Source organism: Drosophila teissieri, chromosome 3R (assembly GCF_016746235.2).
Source record: "Drosophila teissieri strain GT53w chromosome 3R, Prin_Dtei_1.1, whole genome shotgun sequence".
NCBI classification, from domain to species: domain Eukaryota; kingdom Metazoa; phylum Arthropoda; class Insecta; order Diptera; family Drosophilidae; genus Drosophila; species Drosophila teissieri.
The window spans coordinates 4771268-4794671 of record NC_053032.1 but is presented as its reverse complement, the minus strand read 5'-3'; the positions used below and the strand labels follow the sequence as shown (position 1 = coordinate 4794671).

General features: G+C 38.2%; 1 protein-coding gene across 1 annotated transcript; it reads right to left on the bottom strand.

Moving 5' to 3' along the window:
• Positions 1-1350: 1350 nt before the first annotated feature.
• LOC122620521 (ras-like protein family member 10B) lies at positions 1351-22718 on the bottom strand. Its single transcript, XM_043798019.1, is given in 6 exon segments — positions 1351-4590; positions 4666-4733; positions 5569-5682; positions 5749-5862; positions 15246-15368; positions 22374-22718. Coding segments are annotated over 6 exon segments (924 nt in total). The 3' UTR covers positions 1351-4430.
• Between the last annotated feature and the right edge of the window lie 686 nt (positions 22719-23404).

The following is a 23404-nucleotide window of genomic DNA, read 5'->3' as shown; positions in this document are numbered from 1 at the left end:
AAAATTACGCTGAAATGTCTGGCATAAATAAAATACGTAAAGAGCCACCAATTAATCGTATACGTACTTATTATAGAGGAATTGCAATTCCGTGGTTAAACAATGTTTTAATGGTTAAACAATATTCTTCAGTAAACACATTTTTATACCTGTTACTCGTAACAAAAAAAGCTATACTAGATTCTTTGAAAAGTATGTAACAGGGTGAAGGAAGCGTTTCCGCTAACGGCCACACACCGCCCAAAACGGCCACGCCCACACTTTTAAAAAATTTGTTGATATTTTTTCATTAGTCTTGTAAATTTCTATCGATAAGCAAAAAAACTTTTTGTCACGACCACACTGACGGCCACAAGCCGTTCAGAACTGCCACGGCCAAACTTTTGAAAAACTTTTTCTTTTTTTTTGTGTCTTGTAAACTTCTATCAATTTTTCAAAAAGCATTTTGTAACGCCCACAAACCACCCAAACTGTAACGCCCACACTTTTAAAAAATGTTGTTACTCGTAGAGTAAAAGGGTATACTAGATTCGTTGAATAGTATGTAACAGGCAGAAGGAAGTTTTTCCGACCATATAAAGTATATATATTCTTGATCAGGATCAATAGCCGACTGTCTGTCCGTATAATGCTAGAAAGTTGAGATTAATCATACAGACTGCAGAGATATAGACGCATCGCAAGTTTATTGACCCAATTTGCACGCCTACCCTAACGCCCACAAACCGCCCAAAAATTCCACGCCCAGACTTTTAAAAAATGTTTTGATATTTTTATTATATTTTTGTTAGACTTGTAAATGTCTTTCGATTGGCCAAAAATGTTTTTGCCACGCCCACTCCAACGCGGACAAAACCGCCAAAAACTGTAAGTGTTGAAATGTTCTCTTTCGCACTTCTACTAGCCGGTAACAGATAGTCGAGGAACTGAACTAAAGCATTCTCTTTGGTTTTTTGTTCATTTTATTATTTTTCCCCAATTTCTAAAAATATTTCGGAATATGTTGTAATTTCTGGTTTGCAGGTAGTGGAAACCAGAGCATTCTCACTTGTTTTGTGATCTGTAGTTTTAAAATAAATAAACATTTTTCTTTTTTAAATGTCATCTTCTTTTTAACTAGCAAAAAGCAGGAAACATTCCATTTGCATGGTATCTAATGCTTTGATTTAGTGCTTTTACAAACCAGTTTCAGATCTCTGTATGGATCGCATTGATAAGATGTCTAGACTTGTCCCCTGCCCAAGTAATACAATTGTCAGCGATTTTATTTTTATATATCACTGCTTTTATTTTCAGCGCCGAAGCGCATTTTCCAAAAACATTCTCTACTTTGCTAACGGTTGTCGTCGAACATACACCATCGCTCTGCGTTCTACACTAAGTACAATTTGTCACCTTCCGTTTCCGGCGGCATTTTATAATCGATTGCTTTAACATTTTGTTCGGTGCGTTTCTCTTGCTACTCTGTCCAATTAACAATTTTTGTCTACTTGCATCTGCGTCATGCCTTTTATTATAAAAAAAATAATAGAGATCATGAGCGCCTTACGCCGTTAGTAATACTTATCTAAACCTAGCGACTTCACTTAAGTTTAGTTACGTTTGAATGGCATGAACAAACAACAAGCAGTTGAAGCATTTGATTTGTAGTATATATTTTATTTCATTTGCTACACTACATTCTCCTGTTTTTAAATTGCCACGGGCTTTGCGTTGCTTGAATGTAAATAATTCAACAATTGTCCTTGCTTAACCATTTTATAACTCTCTCAACTGTTTTGCGCTAGTATTTTATTTCTCAAAAATTAACAGCCATTTTGACGAATCCGTAAAGTTGGAAACCAAGGTAAAACCTGAACCAAACTAGTACAATTATCGTTACATTTAAATATGTGTATATATGGGTATGTTATATAAGTATGTCTATTTCGGGATTTTAGTTGCTTACATGCGAAGAGTAATGGAAATTTGGAATGGGTTTTCATAGAGTTTGGATAGAGGCATATCATCATTTCTCAAGTTGGTTTCAGTTCGGTAATCGGTACAGGTTGAAAATTCCCTGTTTTGAGGCTGCTAATATCATTAGACAGCTCTTCCTTTATTAAAGAGGGGGTAAGGTTTTTTAATTTTATTTAATTTTCAAGAATATTGTGTAAAATTAACAAAGCTACAGCAGTTTAAGCAAACTCCAGCAGCAGAGTTTTTAAAAGGATGTCCGCGCTTTAGTGATATTTCTGAAGTCGGTGAACATCCTTGCACCAGAATCATCCAAATGATTGTTGTAAAAAAGTTAATTTTTTTGTTATATTCCAAAAATAACAAAAATATTTAAGATATATGTTGACTTGCAAGTGCCACAAAAAATATACAAAAATGGGAATACTAAAACTATTATCAAGGAAATTATATTTTTCATTAAACGAGATATAATTTATATTTTTGTAATCGTATGAGATTCCGATGTTGACGCAAAACACATTATTTATGTAGGAGTAGTAGACAACTGGTTATGTGTACCTATTTTTGTACGTTGTTAATATATAAAATAAGCATGTATGAAAAGCTACACTCTAAAAATTTGCATAATGAAATCCTAAAACGAAGCATCTTTGAAATCTTACCCCTTCGAACTTAAAGCTACACTCTAAAAATTTGCATAATGAAATCCTAAAACGAAGCATCTTTGAAATCTTACCCCTTCGAACTTAAATCCGACAAATGTATAATAATAATGTATATAACAATAATGGGCTAGTCCCCTTGTATTATTATTGACTTTGCATTGCTTAACATTGAAATATAGTAATGTCGTAAAATTGTTTTAAGATACTTGTTACCTCAGCTATTCCCAGAATCTAAGCCGAGCACTCAACTAAGAGTGGAACCAATCTTGGCAGTGCGCCCATTTATGTACCTTGCATCAGTTAGAGCTTACTTATATTGCTGTAAAAGTCGGTTTCCATAGCTTTTCGCCAAGTTCTTTCATTGAAATCCCTATGTACAAAGTCAGCCTTGATTGCTTTTCTTTTGAGTAGTTTAAGTTGTTTTCTTGAGGTAACGAAAGAGATCAGAATGGTATGTACGTGTTTCGTAGATCAGCACAGAACCTTATTAACTTGACTATCGCCTGTGGATAGTACGGTAGGGTGTCTCAATACCTTCCTAATAGATCGGTCAAATTGATACTACTCTACCCAAATGTTGCTTTCGATCATTGATCTGCAGTGTGACAACTTCGAGAATGCGATGGTAACACAATCCTCGTTTTTTGTGCGCTTTGATCAAGTTGTATTCTTACTTTACTCTAAGGTGTTTTATGAAGTACATATTTGCTTCTCTATTCTTAAGGCTTCTGGATCACGGCCTCTCGATGTCGAAACATAGACAAATTATAGATATGATTTTTTAATTATCTGTAAACACAATGATTTGTGGTGATATTTGGCTTAAGGGATATTGCATTATATTGATGCCAGATTCGGATTGAAAATAATTTCAAGTAATTTTCGAAGGTTGTCCAATTGCTCTTGTGCGCAGAAAACATGTATGGATTATGGAAAAGGCCTGTTGAGGATTTTCATGGGATGATTATAACTGGTTGATTTTACCGCCTTCAATCGCTTTTCAAACACTTAGGGATATTTATTAAATTGCTCTTAATCGTATGTAGTCCTATAGCTAAATATTTCTGGTAATCCCGTTTCGGATACTTGAATTTACTTGACATAAGCCGGCGTTCTGGGTCGGTGTACCTTAAGAACTAATTCTTGAAATGATCACAACGTTAATGTATACATATATGTTTAAGTATATGTGTATAGCTTAGGTCGACTACTTTAGTTCCTATACGTCTTTAGTTCGCTTTATAACAAGGTTATTCGTTCTTACATGAAACGTATTGTAAATTATGGTGGGATTAATTACCTACTTACGATCCACGACAGAAGTAATAACGCCAATGATGATAATAGCCGCAAAGGAATAAAACTTTTGAAGGCAATTGTGGCTGCCGTTTGCGGATATCGCTGCATATTCATGGCCACTGCACTTCCTGCCAGCTAGCAGCATTGAATTGCAAATGCGGACGCACAAAAGCTGTCGTCAGGATCGGGATCTGGGTGCTGACCAAACGTGTCTCCGTGTGGCATTGCCATTAAAATGAGCACACCAAAAGCGTTCATGGAAACAGCCAGAAAAATGTTGTAATAATAGCAAACAAAGAAGAAGCTGTGCGGAGTGTGGCCATTAAAAATATATGGTAAAATATGCATCAGCAAGCGCTGGCAACGGGCAACAATTTCGTCTTTGTGCTTCCTCCCTGGAGATTGCGTATACGCCACCGTGTCCCAGCTGCGGCAGCTCGCAACGAATTCACTTGGATGTAATGCGCCAGATCAGCGCGTTTGCTTATAAAACTTATGCAACTTTTGCTACAGTATTGTACAGCGTCCTTTATTTCTAGTTGATTGTGAGTACTCAGTGCCAACCAGGCCACCGACCCCGGCCATGCCTCCGCCGGCGCCGCCTCCTCCTCCCGCGCTGGTGCAGCCCATCAGCTCACGGAAAACGTCTCCGATTTTGTAGTTATATCTGCGGAAGACCCCGGAGAAAAGAAGCCTTGCTTAGCCCACATTTTTGATGGCAAAGGGGTTATTGATTACTCACTGCGCCGAGCACTCGATGTAGCCGCAACGCCAATGTTTGCGCACCAGCGTGGAAATATCCTTGAGCTCCTGCCAGTCCGTCGAATAGATATGTGAGAGTGCGATAATGTAAAGGATTCGATATTGAGTGAAAGTCTGCTGAAAACCAATAACTGCCAACCGTAAATAGCCGAGTCCTTCGTCCTTTACGGGAAATTGACTTCGACGATGGAACAAATTGTCTATCTTGGGACTAATCAATATTTTTATACCCGTTACTCGTAGAGTAAAAGGGTATACTAGATATGTTTAAAAGTAAGTAACAGGCAGAAGGTCCGACCACATAAAGTATATATGTATATGCTTGATCAGGATTAATAGCGGAGTCGATCTGGCCATGTCTGTCTGTCTGTCCGTCCGTCCGTCCGCCTGAACGTCGAGATCTCAGGAACTATGAAAGCTAGAAATGCCTGCAGACTCTAGAGACATAGGCGAAGCGCTAGTTTGACGCATGTTGCCACGCCCACTCTATCGCCCACAAACCGTCCAAAACTGCCACACCCTCACTTTTGGAAATGTTTTTATTTTTTTCAGTTTTGTATTTGTCTTATAAATTTCTATCGATATGCCAAAAATTTTTTGCCACGCCCACTCTAACGTCCACAAAATGTAAATTGGTTTCGACTTAGAAAAGTGTTAGGTTTTATATCTTTTAAAAGTAAAATATTTCAAAAAAATATATTATAAAACATTTTTATGTTACTTTCAACCTGTACTACGGAAGTATACCTGTATACTTTCTCGCTAATATCAAAGTTAAGCGATTACCAGGCCTAACTTCATTCTAGCGTAGTACCTAAGAAGTTCGATGAATTTAAGTGATTTGATGGCTGCCGAGAAGAGGGAAAACATAAATTCCACTCACCTGCGAGTTGGCCTGCGCCACAGTCACATTGTCAAATTTATTGCCGACCACAATTATGCTAAAATCACGATGACTGAAACTGTCCAAGATCTGATCTCTCATCGAGCGGCAGTACTGGAATGGGAACAAGTGTGGGATCGTAAGGGATGTCGTTAAGGTATATCGAAGTGTGGGTCTCACTTGAAAGGTATCCAAGTTGCCCATGTCGTAGACCAAGACATAGGCGTGCACCGTTCGCAGCCCCAGCGGATGTCCATTGTTCCACTCAGCGAAGTTGTCAGCCGGAAATCGCTTCTGGCGGATGGCGATTGCGATTGCCGTGCCAATTAGGCGGGTGTTTGTTTTTTTTCAGCATATTTCCGCAAGCAAACGGGCAAAAAAACAAACAGTCACATGTGTCCACACGGTTGAGTTGTGTTTCCGTTACGCATTATTTTGGCACGTGTATGAAAAACAAATAGGGAATTGGGAAAAACGTTAATAACTTTATCCCATCTGGCAGAAATAAGACATGAATATGGATGGAAATGGATGGATGCTGTTCTCTATTTCGAAATGCCAATCTACCGACTACAAGGTATTATTTGCTGTTTTCCAGCAGGACAAAAGCAGTTTGTTGGTTTTTGGTTTGATTACATTGATTACATTCAAACAGTAATGTTTAGATACCTTAATAAATTCACTCTTTATAGTATTTAGTACAAGAAGTTCCATAAAATTCAGTTTCAAAATTTTACAGAGTTCAGCCATTAATTCATTCACTTTGGTTGGACTCAAAAAAAATTTGTCTGGGGCAAAGTGCACTGAACACACATATTTTGTCGCTTATTAATTTTAGAACTTATTTATTTAGTATTTGGACTTTAGCAATCTTTCCTTTCATATTTATTAAATATGAATATCAGGGGACAAGGCACAAAGCTGTTCTTACAATGCACTTTGGTCCAGAATTCGATTTTTTGGCATAAAGTGGATTTTTCAATGTTAATATATCGTTGTTTTCGTATCGTAATCTAAAAGTAAATAAATAATAATAAATAAATTGAACGCTTTAAAAGCGCCACCAAAGGCTTTTCACAGTTTTTAAAAGTGAGCTTGATCGAGCTAGCGATCAACTTATTTCCGAATAGAAATTTGCACCAAAATATTAAGTTGCATTATGTTGTATGTATAGATCTCGGGAACTATAAAAGCAGGTAAATAGACGCAGCGCAAGTTTGTTGACCATGTTGCCACGCCCACTCTAACACCCACAAGCCACCAAAAACTCTCAGTGTTGAAAAGGCTTCTTCGCACTTTTACTAGCTGAGTAACTGGTATCAGATAGTCGAGGAACGCGACTATAGCGATCTCTCTTGTTTTATATGTACATATATAGTTCTATGAATTTAATGTTGTGTCATGTCCAATTTATGTGTTTATTTGTTTAGAAAACTAACATGCGTTCATCGTCTTTCGTGAAATATAACTAATAAGCTGTTCCATGCTGACAGAAACTAATTGGTCCAGATTGTACAAAATTAATAAAAACTCTTTGGAATCTAAGATAATAAAGGAAATAGACAAAAAAAAATCAATAATTTTAATAGTTACATCATAAATATTTTCCCAGAGAACTAAATAAACCTTTTGAATAAATTTCACGCTATTTTAATCGCTACTTCTTCCAATTATCTTCTGAAACAACCTGGTAATTATATATATTTGTATTATATGGTATCCGAAGTCACCAACAATTAATAAAATATTGGTTAACGATTATCAGATTAATAATTCGACTTTGGTTCCACTAGGATGCTTAAGCAAAAATGTTTCTGAAGTTTACAAAAGGTCGCATTCAAGGAAAAATTGTCGGCTTAATCATGACTGATATACATATTTCACAAAGCTATAGATTTCTAAGATCCATTATTGTCGAGTGTTTTTCTAAAGAGAAAGAAAAAATAAAAAAAAGCCCTTCTAAAAAGAGGTATTAAGTCATTTGGAGTTTCCGTCTACAGCTGAAAAAGAAAACGAGCTGCAGTGCGATTCTGATGACGATGAGGATATTTATAAAATTGAATTGGATGAAGAAGAAAATTGCATTTAAAAAATAAATAAGCAATTAAATATAACAGGAAATAATATATATTTATTCTTAATATACTATCAAACAGTTTGCAGGGACGGCCAGCGTGGGCGTGGTCGTGGTCGCGATGGCCTAAATTTTGTTTCACAAATTATCAATGCCATAACAATGAAATGTGTGAAGTTTGAACCATGTAACTGAATTTTTCGACTTTACCAAAAAATCGAATTGTGGACCATAATGCAATGGAGAGCTGGAGAGGTTACACTTCAGGTTAATGTATAGCAGTTGATACTTTTCTGCGTGCCAGTAAATAATTACTATATCTCTAATACAATAATATTACTAAGTCCTGTTCCTTAAACAAATTATTGTTTAGGCTGCCTGAAGGTAGCAGTCCAATAATTAAATTCTACATGTATTCAAATTTGTTAAAAAAAATTAAGTAAGTACTGAGTATTCCGTAATAAACTTAATATATTTTCCACCTGTTTAGGTACACAAAAACATAATTTCAACGAAGCTGTCCGGAATATTGTTTATATTTAAAAAAGTTTTTATACCCGTTACTCGTACTCGTAGAGTAAAAGGGTATACTAGATTCGTTGAAAAGTATGTAACAGGCAGAAGGAAGCGTTTCCGACCATATAAAGTATATATATTCTTGATCAGGATCAATAGCCGAGACGATCTGGCCATGTCCGTCTGTCCGTCCGTCTGTCCGTCCGTCTGTCCGTCTGTCCGTCTGTCCGTCTGTCCGTCCGTCTGTCCGTCCGTATGAACGTCGAGATCTCAGGAACTACAAAAGCTAGAAAGTTCAGATTAAGCATACAGACTCCAGAGACATAGAAGCAGCGCAAGTTTGTCGATTCATGTTGCCACGCCCCCTCTAACGCCCACAAACCGCCCAAAACTGCCACGTCCACACTTTTGAAAAATGTTTCGATATTTTTTCATTTTTGTATTAGTCTTGTAAATTTCTATCGATTTGCCAAAAAACTTTTTGCCACGCCCACCTTAACGCCCAAAAACCGCACAAAGCTGCCGCTCCCACATTTTTAAAAAATGTTTTGATATTTTTTCATTTCTGTATTAGTCTTGTAAAATTCTATCGATTTGCCAAAAAAACTTTTTTTCCACGCCCACTTTAACTCCCACAAATCGCCCATAGCTATCACGCCCACACTTTTGAAAAATATTTTGATATTTTTTCATTTTTGAATTAGTCTTAAAAATTTCTATTGATTTGCCAACAAAATTTTTGCCACGCCCACTCTAACGCCCACAAACCGCCAACAACTGTCAGTGTTGACAGCTGAGTAACGGGTATCAGATAGTCGGGTAACTCGACTATAGCGTTCTCTCTTGTTTTATTTGGCTTCCACCTGGCATACGCCTGATCCGAAAGCGTCGAATCGCAAATCAGCAGACAGTTTTCCACCGCAGGCAGGTGGCCACATTTTCCACTCCGGGCACTAATGACCAGGATTTGGGAGGTGGAAAGACAGTAAGTAAACGTTACAATTAAATTTACGTCGCATCGTATTATACACAAACAAAAGTCAAAAGCGGCCTAGACCAGAGCAGAAGGCGAGACTTTCCGGAAGAACAATCAGCAAAATCTAGTGCTGACTGCTCAGCTGTATTTTTACTGAATTTACTGGATTCGTTTAAAAGTATGTAACATGTAGAAAGAAGCGTTTCCGATCCTATAAAGTACATATATTCTTGATCAGGACTAAGCCGAGTCGATCTGGCCCTGTCTGTCTGTCCGTCCGTCTGCCTGTCCGTCCGTATGAACGTGGAGATCTTAGGAACTATAAAAGCTAGAAGGTTGAAATTAAGCGTACAGATTATAGAGACATAGAGCATATAAACCGACCAAAACTGTCACGCACTTTTGAAAACGTTTTGATATCTTTTCATATTTTTTTGTCTTGTAAATTTCTATCGATTTGTGAAACAACTTTTTGCCACGGCCACTCTAACGCCCACAAGACGGCCAAGCCTGTCACGCCCACACCTTTAAAAAATATTTTTATCTTTTTTCATATTTTTATTAGTCTTGTAAATTTCGTTGATAATTCATCATTGGGCACGAATTCATAAAGTTGTGCCATGTGCATCAAAATACATAAATACACACACGGTCTAGCTTATTTTTAAGGCACATCAGTGGCAACTTCAATGCCACCCCATAGATTCCATATTCCGATTCTCGACCGCATGCACGGCTGAACAGCCTTGGGGTCCGCATTCCTTGGCGGCTTTAGGTCTGGTCCTTTGGCTTGTCAGCTCTCCAGCTCTCAGCATCTCGGTTCATCCCCTTCGCGACCTTCTGGGCACGGGTGCTGCGTCACTCCGGTTGGCAGACAGTCGACGCCACTCGCGTCGGACACTAACTTACATAGCTAGATTTACGTTTTTGATTAAATTTAATTTAATTTACGCTTCCTCCGGTCTTCGGTGCATTGTGATAATTGTAGCTTTGTTAATTAACAGGGTGCGTTGCGAGCTTGAAATGCGAGCAGCTCCTTAGCCAGGATTCTCGCCGTCTGCTGGCCCAGTTGTAATTGCTGTAACTGTTGTAATTGCCGCACGGTTGCCCTCTTGGATCCGATTCACGATGTGTGGGACACATGACGGACTTGGTGGATACCAAGCTAATAAGCTGAGCTCCCGTCTGGCTGGCAACCTGATTGCCTGACTCTTATTAGTCAGAATATCTGGGTCAGCAGGTTCGATCGATTATTTTTAGTTAGGTGTTCTGGGGTTCAGTAGAGGACTACCTAGGTAATGCGTTCGATAATAAACATAAATATTTAATATAGCATTTTCTTATCGTAAAATAAAACAATTTCCTAGATCGTAGTATTTAGATATAGTTTATCAAGTCTGTTTACTAAATTCCTCAAATTATGCGCATAATTTTGTTTTTTTAGAAAAAGAATTCGGCATAGATTTAAGGCTACACTAAAATGATTTGCAAATCGGTGTGGATTGATAAAAAAAAATTATTTTAGGTATGGACGTTTATTGAGAAATAGAAAGAGACTGACATAATAAAGGAGATAGATTTCACATAATTAGCCAGTTCGTATGTTCGGGCCCCGATACTATCACAATACATACAAAATTGCCATCTTAGAAAAAAATATAAAAAAGCAAGTAATGGAACAAGTGCCGAGGAAATGCTCTTCACTGATAGTATCGATAGTAACATCGATGTTTTTACAGATCTTTGTTAAAGTACATTCACGGTGGTCACCTTTTAAGACGAAGAGTTAGTTTAATAGGTTTCATTGGAATGTAGATATGTATTAAGTAACACATTTATGCCTTTTAGAACCTCTTTTTATCAATTAAGGCATGAACTACTTCTTTTCATTAAACCTGTTGAGGTTTTTTTTTAAAAGTATGAGAGATTTTAAAAAGTATGTATATGTATGATGTATGATTGGATATTTTTTTTAAACATAAGTTATCTTTAAGTTATTTTGTTTTTTTTGAGGATTGTGATCGACCCCTTATGTAAAAGGCAGAAGAAAGCGTTTCCGACCATATAAGGTATATATATTATTGATCAGGATCAAAAGCCGAGTCGAACTGGTCATGTCCGTCTGTCCGCCCGTTGTCTGTCTGTCAGTATGAACGTATCGATCTCAAAACGTACGAACGTATCGATCTAGAATGTTGAGATTACGCATGCAGCTTCCAGAGGCATAGACGCAGCGCAAGTTTTTTTTCCAAATGCTGCCACGCCATCTCTAACTGTGTTGTGAATTTTTATTGATTTGCCAAAAAGTTTTTTTCCACGCCCACTCCAACGCCCACAAACAGCCTAAAACTAACACGCCCAAATTTTTAATTTTATTATTTTTTTCTTCCAAATTCTGCCAATATTCTGCAATATTCCAGAAATTGTTAAAATTTCTTGTTCGCACTCCACTATTCCGCATTCTCTCTTGTTGTTATGCGTTTGTTTTTAATTGTATGTACTTCTGGGGACTCTTCAGTTGGAAAAAAAAGAATACAACGACCAACTATTCCTGATAAGTTCACTACCGTCCCATTATGTCATGGGCTCGATATTAACTATAATATCATGCACTCTAATTTGTCAAGGGTGATTAATTTTCTGGGAGGTTTGTGCCTACTAATTCCCATGGGCTTGAAGGGGGACACTCCAGATGGTGATTTCAAGTGACTTTAAGCAGCAAATAAAACAATGGCCAACCAAATGGTCAATACTTCGCACAGCAACACAGACCCACAAAAACACCTGTTCTCCCCTGGCTCTGGTGAACATGAGCAAAAATGCTGTTTGTACAATTGGAAACCATTAAGGTGGACTTTGAGTTATGACTGCCAGGCAGTGCACTTGACGATGAAAAATGCCGCACAATAAACAGGCTACGGCGAAGTGAAGGCTCCCAACCTGCGGGCCCCTCCTCGATCCTACCCCAATTCTGGACAGCAAAAACCCTGTTGGTCCGCTTTTAGACAACAGTCAGCCATTTGGTCAGCACAATGGATGAACAACAAAGAGTGTAACAAAAGAGAGCAAAAAAGCGCTGCTCGAAAACAAATTCACGCCAAAATGGACATGAATAGCATTGAAAAGCATCGAGAGGCGGTATGGGCGGCGCTGGCGAACTGTCGAAAAGGGGTCGCTCGGCACGTAGTTAATATGACAATAGATGCGGTTGGCTGGCTGCCCGACGCTTGCTTGTCAACTCTTTTGCTCCGCTTGCCGTTTCGTCCTCGTCCTCTTCATTCGCGAGTCCGGGGGATTCAAAGGGATGAGTATCCATGGCGTTCCACAGAATCCTCCCCGGGCCATATCTTTTGGCGACTTTGTCAGCCCAGCACACACTTGGCCCAGTTCTCAATTTCCTAGATCAACGACTGTCCCAAATGTATTCATCCGTGGAATAAAGAGAAGTGATGCTTTAACTGATGTTGGTACATATGCAAAAGAACAGGCACTATTAACTCGATCGATATCAAATGTATAGTTCCATTCTACTAGGCGTTAGATATATATAAAAAGCTATGCAAAAGATTACCTTGATTTCCAACATTGGGTTTCTTCGCCATTGAAGAATCATACTTAAAACTTAACCAGCTCGCGACCTGATCTTTATATGCTTTCTCTGCTTTCCAAGGGTACGAAACTCTTTAGTAATCCCAAATAAATCCTATTTTTACTTGTCAGCTCGTGCTTTGCATATCCTAGAAGGCCCGGCGGAAGGCCAATCAGCAACTGGCCTTGTTCAGAGTGTGTTCCATAAATATTTTATGATAGTTAAACGTGGCAAACAGAAAGACAAAAACTGATGGTACGGGGATGTCCTGGTAGTGATATGTAAGACAGTGCTCGGCATTGGTGTGAAGTCATTTTCCATTTTCGTTGTCAGTTTCCGATTTGGGGCATGGCAAAGCTACTCCCTAATTGCCAAAGTCCTTTGCCAACTCATGGAACCAACCAAAAGAAAGTTAAAAGTATAGATAGAGATATGGGGCAACCCAACCTTATATTTTACATGGCAACTGGAGTTGTCAGATAATTGGATATAGATATTGACATAGGGTTGGTTGATCTTTATGGCCAGCCATAATTTGGTAATATCGTTTTTCAGAGCTAATTTTACCACAAAGTACATATAATACACAATATTTCTACATATAAGAGTGGAAATTATTGGAAGCGCGTTGGGTCATTAAACATCGTAAGTGGATTAAAAGCTTTTAATTAAAGTGCTTTCGTTAAAAGTACTAGTTTGTATACGTTTTAATTATTTACTATAGTTATTTAGTCAAATTACTAGTATGAAAATTATCCATTTTCAGTATTTAAAATGCAAATAAGATTCAGTTAAATTATTTTCTTATATTTTATTTTGTTGTTTTTAAAAAATCGATTTTATCAAATGAATATTAAAACAAGAGAAAACGCTATAGTCGAGTTCCCCGACTATCTGATACCCGTTACTCAGCTAGTGAAAGAGCGAAGGAGTCTTCGCACTGACAGTTTTTGGCGGTTTGTGGGCGTGGCAAAAAATTTTTTGGCAAATCGATAGAAATTTATAAGACTAATACAAAAATGATAAAATATCAAAACCTTTTTCAATAGTGTGGGCGTGGCAGTTTTGGGCGGTTTGTGGGCGTTAGAGTGGGCGTGGCAACATGAATCGACAAACTTGCGCTGCGTCTATGTCTCAGGAGTCAGTATGCTTAATCTCAAATTTCTACCTTTTGTAGTTCCTGAGATCTCGACGTTCATACGGACGGACAGACGGACGGACAGACGGACATGGCCAGATCGACTCGGCAACTGATCCTGGTCAAGAATATATATACTTTATATGGTCGGAAACACTTCCTTCTGCCTGTTACATACTTTTCAACGAATCTAGTATACCCTTTTACTCTACGAGTAACGGGTATAAAAACTTCTTTCAACCCATAATAGTTTTGAATCGAAATTGACCAAAACATTAATCAAATTTGTTTCTTAGATCAAAATTGATTTCGGCCCGAAAATCGTCTTCTAGCAGAAGCACGCACACATACACACTATCTCCTTTAATGTTTTTACTCACACAAGCAAGACAATTTTATTTTTAGATTTTTACGCTCTCAATTTTAGGCGAGCGAAAAGAGAGCAATTTTGGTCGTCACCAAAAAAGTGGCTGCATAGTGCAAAACCAATGTATGGCCGTTACGCATCTTGTTATTCTAATGTCTTTGGTCCGTCCGTCTGTCCGTCCGTATGAACGTCGAGATCTCAGGAAAAGCTAGAAAGTTGAGACTAAGCATACAGACTCCAGAGACTTAGACGCAGCGCAAGTTTGTCGATTCATGTTGCCACGCCCACTCTAACGCCCACAAACCGCCCAAGGCTGCCACGCCCACACTTTTGAAAAATGTTTTGATATTTTTTCATTTTTGAATTAGTCTTGAAAATTTCAATTGATTTGTCAAAAAACTTTTTGCCACGCCCACTCTAACGCCCACAAACCGCCAACAACTGTCAGTGTTGAGATTTCTCCTTCGCACTTCCACTAGCTGAGTAACGGGTATCAGATAGTCGGGAAACTCGACTATAGCGTTCTCTCTTGTTTGATCTACAAAAGCTCACAAAAAGTGTTGGTAGAGCCTCCTTCAAGAACATACCATGGAAAATGTGGTTGTAAACTGTTCCGCAAATAACGAAAGTGCTGGAGAAGCCAGTTGGAGTCTAGGCATTATTGAGAGCCGGTTCAGTACCAAGAAAACATCTTAGGAGGACTTAAATTATCCTCGGGTTAATATTTCCACTAGACGAGGAAAGGCGGAACATTGCAACTGGTGTGGGTCTGTGGGGCAATTATGATTAGCAATTTATTGTGGCCAGGGGGAGCATTTTCTAATATATCAGCAGCATGAAATTCACCGGAAAATTGCATAAAACTAGTTTGTACATATTTTTAGAAAATTCCTCAACACGCTGTGACAGTAGAGAAACTTTTAACTGAATAATCGAAAGTTGGATATTGTGGCAAGGGTGTGTCGGGGAAGGAAATATGGCAGATTTGGGGCTTCCAGGTGGCAGGTGCTAACTCACCTGGGGAGGAACGTCCAGTACCATCAGCTCACGTATGCAGGTGTCGCAGACCAAACAGTTTTTGTAAATCTTACGATGCGTGGTCGTCTGATGTGTCCTGGGAAAGTCATGGTAGAAAAATTGCTGTAAATAAGCATGAAAGAGGCGATTCAGTTTAGTATGAAAGTTAAATATATTACTATATAAATATTTACAACTATATTATTAGGAAATTTAAATAAAAAATTAAAATGGTTTTACTCCATAAAAGCCTTGCCAGTTGGAAACCGAGCTTTAATTTTTCCAGTTTCCTTTGCACTGTAGGCGATTCTTGCTTTTCTGTTCTTCATGCCAACATGCAAACATTTTAAGTATTCGCTCCGAGAGTTTGCATGAGGTCCTTTGGCCGGCAAAACCCACAAAACCAGCCACATATTTTTCCAGGACATTTTTAGCTTATTAAAATTGTAAGCGTTTAAATGTATGCTTTGGATTTTACGTTCCCCCATGTAATCATATAAATAAACTGCACACGAGTGCCTGGTGATGGTTGTATAAGCTGTGTGTGCATCGAAGCGTAGGAGTGAGCTTAGGGAAATGCAATTAAACAAAGCATGAACAAGATTTTACATTTTTTGCAAGTTTTAATACTATACAATTATAACAAAATGTATTTATCTATCTATATACATATATAAAAATTGAGAACAAGTTTCTCCAATGATTATAACTCCAGAACGCATGAGCCGGTTTTGCATTCGTTGGAAAGGTCTCGGGCTTCGTTAGGACAAGAGCAAAGAAAATTCTGGAAAAAGTCACAAGGAAAGGGGGAAAACCGTTTTTTACATGCAGCGCCATTTCTAAAGCATAGGATGTCATTCTTCTCTGCTCATTTCGTTTTATTTAATTCATAAGACAAACTTTATTTGTTTATCAGAGATCATCTAAAGTTGATAAGTTCTAAGAGAGTGATTATCCTTTTGTAAAAATGTACATACATATGTACATATGTGGCAGATTCCAATGCATTGTACATATAGACGTTTTTAATTTAAATTATTTAGTTTTAAGAGGGGGGCAAACCAGCCACTGTAACGCCCACAAACCGCCATTAACTGTCAGAGTTGAAATTTCTCCTTCGCACTTCCACTAGCTGAGTAACGGGTATCAGATAGTCGGGGAACTCCACTATAGCATTCTTTCTTGTTATACCCGTTACTCGTAGAGTAAAAGGGTATACTAGATTCGTTGAAAAGTATGTAACAGGCAGAAGGAAGCTTTTCGTACCATATAAAGTATGTATATACATATATTCCTGATCAGAATCAATAGCCGCGTCGATCTGGCCATGTCCGCCTGTCTAACCGTATGAACGTCAAGATTTCAGGAACTACAAAAGCTAGAAAGTTGAGATTATGCATACAGACTCCAGAGACATAGACGCAGTGCAAGTTTGTTGATTAATGTTGCCACGCCCACTCTAACGACCAAAACTGCCACGTCCACACTTTTGAAAATTGTTTTGATATTTTTTCATTTTTGTATTAGTGTTGTAAATTTCTAACGATTTGCCAAAAAACTTTTTGCCACGCCCACTCTAAGGCCCACAAACCGCCCAAAGCTGCCACGCCCACACTTTTGAAAAATGTTTCGATATTTTTGCATTTTTGTATTAGTCTTGTAATATTCTATCGATTTGCCAAAAAACTTTTTGCCACGCCCACTCTAACGCCCTCAAACCGACAAAAACTGTCAGTGTTGAAGATTCTCCTTCGCACTTCCACTAGCTGGGTAACGGGTATCAGATAGTCGGGGAACTCGACTATAGCGTTCTCTCTTGTTTTTTCTATAAATTCCAAACATGCTTTAACTTCCGCTTTAATTTGTTAATACCTACTCTTCTAAGTCTCTTAAGTGAAACATAACTCTAATCCAAAGCTCATAACGCACACGCGGGACTTTTTTGGATTTCACATGGCGCCGTTGTCGTAATGACCCTCTTAACCCGCATCCTCTTTTTACTTACTTTATTATTAGGGTTAATCTGGGATCCGGAGTTGCAAAGGGGAATCGCAGAGTCTTAACAAATAAAGCCAAGGCCATCGGACACATAAAATACAGTTTGTAAAAAGACTTTTGGTAATGAAAGCGGAAAAAATGACACAATGGGGAAATGGGCCTGGGGAAGCTTGGGATTGTGGCCGGTTGGATGGGGATGCCGTACTGGCTCTGAGTAGAGTGAGTGATAGGCTCAAAGGATATTTAACGCCTGATTGCACTTTAAAGTAATGCCTTTGTGCTTCAAAAAGCCATGAAATAAATTGGTACATCGCGATTTTCCTGTGTAAAAAAAGTCTCCCATTCAGATTTCTGACCTACAATATACAAAAATGTGAATGTGAATGTTTTGTTGAATGGAAATTCATAGATTTCTTAAAAACCATTAATTGTTGAACTTATGATCCTGCTCAAGGGGTTGCTAGTAAGAAAGTCAAGAAAAAGTGAGCGATCCCAGCTCGTCTAATAAAAATGTAAATTCCCTTCTGCCAATCACCACAATGAAATCAGATGCAATTTATGCGCACTATATTCAATTACGGGCATCAATAAGGAAACAGAAAGGCAGCAAGGGCACCGGCCGCGTTGTGAAAAAAGAGCGAAGATGCCACCGCGGGCTGGCCTAAAAGGGGATTGATTTTGGCGCACTCCTTTTTTTTCAAATCATGCGCTGCACCGACGGGCAATTTTTCTCCTGAGCACGGGGTGTGTGGAGTGGCAAAGGGGTCAGACATCGATTCATGACATCGATTCGCATTGCGTCGCTTTTATGTGTCAACGCCGCATATCATTGACTTTTATTTTCATTGAACTGGTAATTGAATAAGAAATGACATTGATGTTGGTCCCGTTTCCATGTCCTAGTTTTGAGCTTCGTGCTCCGTGCACCTTGCTCCACGCTGCTAAGGTCGTGGGTCTTCGTAGCTTTGCGCCTCTTTATGCTCCTTGCTGCCTCATAAAAAGCGGTACATAATCTGCCACATAAATAAGCTCGCCGTGGATCCGAGCTGCTTTTCTAAGTGTACCCTAATAGATATTCATGACGCACGCTTTACTGATATGATGTACTGCGTTTTATTTCTCCCTTGTAAACCAGGGAAAAATATGTGTAAGTCCTTGTTTTCTCAACTTTAAATACTATATCTAAATATATAATAAATAAAAAAAGGAACGACCCATGCATTCTTAAAAAAAGTCTTGCTTTTTAAATTTCTTTTGCAGGTAATTATATTTAAAGGCCCTAGAAAATGTATTAAATTTTAAGAGTGTTTTTATGGAAAAATCTTTTCCGTGTCTTACGTTATTCTTGTGTAACAATAATGTTATTTGATTTCGCATTTTTATTTTTACGCGTCTATAAACATTTTTGGATGCATGGTGTGCGAGATTAACGTCTTTTCACTCCAAAAATGATTTCCTTGACCAGCTTGACCACAAACAGCCATTTAACAGGACGTAATTGATTTTGCAGTGCTTAAAATGCCATAAAAATGCACAAATCTAGCATTACAAGCAATAAAAGGCATCCAACGGGAATTGAGAAAGCAGTCGGCCCGCTGATTTCGGAAAACGGTTGAGGTTTCCTGGAAAAGCGACCCTAAAAGCTGATGCATACACGCTCTCAATCGCATTCGTTGAAATTAATCGCAGGTATATATAGCACACACAAACGAATGCATGGAAAATAATGGACCATGCTGCGGGAAAAGCGAAAAGCAAATGGCATAGCGGCCAACTCGCAACCGCAGTTAATTGGATTTGCCAAGCGAGAGGTGAAAAGCTGGGGCGTGTAGGTTGGTAGTGCCTGGAAAATGGGACGTATTTCGCAACGAGGTTAATACTCTTTTCCCCCTGGTGGTCAAAAAACCTGGCGGCTGGGAAAAAGATTGCATTTCATACAAATAATATATTCGATATTTTGAAATATTCTGTTATAACCCTTTTAAATATTGCTTCACTAGAGTATTCGTTCACAGGCACTTAAGTGGGAATTCGATAAATTCCTAGATATTTATGAAAACAAAGGGTATTAAGGAAGGGTAATCATCGAGGCTGTCACTTAGCGAGAAGTATACAGAATCGAATTCATTTTACTTTGTCTGAGGTAAATTGAAAAACTTGTCGTTTACCGTTGCAGCTTAATAAAACTTAAATTTTTTCAAATACATCTTTACTATTTTGTTTTATATATTTCTGTTTGGTAGCCCAAATATGTATATAAAATTATTTATATCTCTCTTGCACTTTTATTAGCTGAGTAACGTATATCTACTAGTCATGCACCGACACACAATGGCGCAAAAGATACATTTAGGGGACAAAAATTAAATTTTTGATGACAACGGATCGTTGCATGAGATATCTCATTCGACAGGTAATAGTTCAAAGGAGTTCAATCCAAATGATTCAAATGGGTTCAGTATTTTAGAAGTTACACGTGTTTAAAGTTGAACCTTTTTTGGGTTGCAAAAGAAGCAGGTATTTTTTGTAGAAAATTCAGACTTTGCGGTAGACTTTTAGGTAAAATATAATTTCAACTCAGCGTAAAAAAACGCGCGGCTTAGTGAAAATTTTACTACAAGCAAAAATTTTATGGTGGGCATACACATTTTCCTGTAGTGGCGGCTTGTTTTTCAATTTCTGACTTTGTAATGATTTTAAATAATTGTATAATGATAAATTATTAATATTCAAAAATATTAAATGAAGTAAAATTAAATATTTATTTTGAACAAAACGTGGAAAACAAGGTAAAAATATATAAAAAATGGACAAAATACAAAAAAAAAAGTTTTTATTTTTTGTTTTTAAAACCTTAAATATGTACCATATTATTCACAGAAAACAAATGAAAAGAAATCTGCCTCCAAAAAAATTAATTTTCGAGTATAAAATTGACTTTTTATCACACCAAAGACATAATTATTCTAATGTCTTTGATCAATTGAAACGTACTTAAATTACCTTTCATTTAAAAAAAATTATGAAAATATCTCCCCTGGTTCAAGAGTTATGATTTTTGTAACCCAAAACTATCTAAGGCGGCACTGTGCGACAATAGCGTTTTCGCTTTTCTAATACTGGGAAAATAAAATAGTTCTAAGAGAAACTAAATATGTGTTATTCTAATGTCTTTGATCACACCATATTGTACGACAACATAATTGAAACGTACTTAAATTACCTTTCATTTAAAAAAAAATTATGAAAATATCTCCCCTGGTTCAAGAGTTATGATTTTTGTAACCCAAAACTATCAAAGGCGGCACTGTGCGACAATAGCGTTTTCGCTTTTCTAATACTGGGAAAATAAAATAGTTCTAAGAGAAACTAAATATGTGTTTTTCCAAAGACATTATAATAATCATTATCATTATTCTAATGTCTTTGGTTTTTCCTTATATCGTAACGAAAGTGGCTTTTACTTAGGACCTTTTCAATTTGACAGTACTGCAAATAAATACTGAAATAGATTGTGAAATGTACAGTACTTGATTACCTTTTTTTAGTATAAGCTGACAGATAAATTCTGTTGGTTTTGACTTTTCTTTTTATAAAATCTAAAGAACCACTCACGTTTGGTGCTACAGTGACCACAATTGCTTATGGACTCCCCCGCAGTAGCAGGCAGATACGGTAAACACATGTGAGGCATTCAAGCTCTGTGCCCTGCCATTGTCTAATTACAAAAGATAAGCCACAAAAGATACGATGCCACGCAATGCGAAAATCAAATTAACGGGGCTCCCACACGCACACAAATGCAATGAGAGGATCGGGGGGGAAAGAGGTGGGGAGGGACCTATAGTGTAGGTAGATGGTGAGGGCCAACTGTCGTGGGATGGTCTATTAAAAAGTTTGCCACTAAACTTTCCAGCTTTCAGCTTTCCACGGGGTCGCCCGTGGCCCATTAATAATTTAAAGCCAAGTTGGGGCATCAAATGTGCAGCGTTTGCATCCTTCTCTCTTTTGCATCCCCTCGCCATTTAACGTTTTGTGTGCATTGGGGAAACTTTAATCGGGAACTGTGTTAATTGAAAATGCAATTTATTATTGAGCAACTGATTAATGCGAGCGGTTAACAAAGACCCCTTCTATGCGACGTTGATTGGATCGAATCGGACTATCGTATTAATTCCTTTAGCACTCAATCTCACTTAGCAAACATTTAAGTTATCATTGGCCATTCCGTATTAATTATTGCGCCAGCGAGGCCTTGAGACGTGTGAAGTGGAAACACTTAATAGAGCAGTTAAGATTTATCATTTCGGATTACGTTTACCTCATGGAACTTGTACACTCAGAAACACTCCCGTTTTGGGAGGTATCCTCCGAAACGTTATGAGCGATTTTCGATTTTACCTAAATTTCAGTATTGTGCTTTTTATACCCGTTACTCGTAGAGTAAAAGGGTATACTAGATTCGTTGAAAAGTATGTAACAGGCAGAAGGAAGTGTTTCCGACCATAAAGTATATATATTCTTGATCAGGATCAGTAGCCGGGTCGATCTGGCCATGTCCGTCTGTCTGTCCGTCTGTCCGTCTGTCTGTCCGTCTGTCCGTCTGTCCGTATGAACGTCGAGATCTCAGGAACTACAAAAGCTAGAAAGAGATTAAGCATACAGACTCCAGGGACATAGACGCAGCGCAAGTTTGTCTATTTATGTTGCCACGCCCACTCTAACGCCCACAAACCGCCTAAAACTGCCACGCCCACACTTTTAAAAAGGTTTTGATATTTTTTAATTTTTTTATTAGTTTTGTACATTTCTATCGATTTGCCAAAAAACTTTTTGCCACGCCCACTCTACCGCCCACAAACCGCCCAGGACTGCCACGCCCACACTTTTGAAAAATGTTTTGATATTTTTGCATTTTTGTTTTAGATTTGTAAATTTCTATCGATTTGCCAAAAAACTTTTTGCCACGCGCACTCTAACGCCCACAAGCCGCCAAAAACTGTCAGTGTTAAAGACTCTCCTTCGCACTTCCACTAGCTGAGTAACGGGTATCAGATAGTCGGGGAACTCGACTATAGCGTTCTCTCTTGTTAGTTATACATAGGTGAACCATGGCAGATTTGGACTCACCTGTAGTATGCTTGTTTTGCCGACCCCAGTAGCCCCCAAAAACGCGGCCTTAAGGGGGCCCTGCAGCCATGGCGGCTCCGCACCACCCTCCAGAGTGATGCGCTATGCCGAGATGCACTTATTCTGTATGTGGAGCTCCATTTCAATTGAGATCTTGGTTGTGGGGGTTGTGGCTGCGATGGCGGTGGCTTTGGCTTTTGATCCTTTGGCTCCTGCGGCTGCTGCTGCTCCTGTTTTGATATTGCCTGCTGCTGTCCTCGTACAATCACCGACATAATCAACGCTTCGTGTGCTTCCGATCAACAGTTTCTTAGAGTTTGTTGGCGATATAGTACTACTCCACATTATATTGTTGTTGTAATTGCTTATGGTGCTATTTATATTCATCTGCTTGAACGACGCCAGCTTGCCAGCTTTTGGGAATCGGTTGGGATGGAAGGACAAGTTGGGTGAAGGCGAAAGTGAAGCCAGGCAGCGGGGTTAAAAATTAGATTTGCAGTTTTGTGATAATGCTAGATAGTTCGTTTTATTATTTACTGAAAGAGCAAAACAGAACAATTATAAAATGGATTGGTATTTATAAACTGATAAAGCTAGAATTATAAATTTCACTCTTATCTCTAGCATAGCTATTTCCCGCAGGACATTAATTTTGAGAAGATGAATCGTTGTTGCGTTTTTAAGTAATCTGACAGCTACACAGGAATGAATTCCAATCAAAAGCATAAAATAAATTGCAAAAGTGACGGAAAACATCGCACAATGATTTCGAGTCAATCAGCTCGCATTCGGCTGACTAAATTTATTGAGTCGCCAGCGGATATTGCACATTGATTTCAGTTTGATAACATAAATATTGTTTGAGCCCCCCTCTATAGTCTTCTGGATTTTTTGTGTGTTTCTCTTTGGGGTCTCTTTGCATTCCCAATAATAAATTTCACATTTCACTTCCGCTGCCCAAGGGAAGTTGATTTCAGGCCCTCGCTTTTGCCAAGGGCGCAATGTTGTACTGCCTATTTTTTGAAACGAGC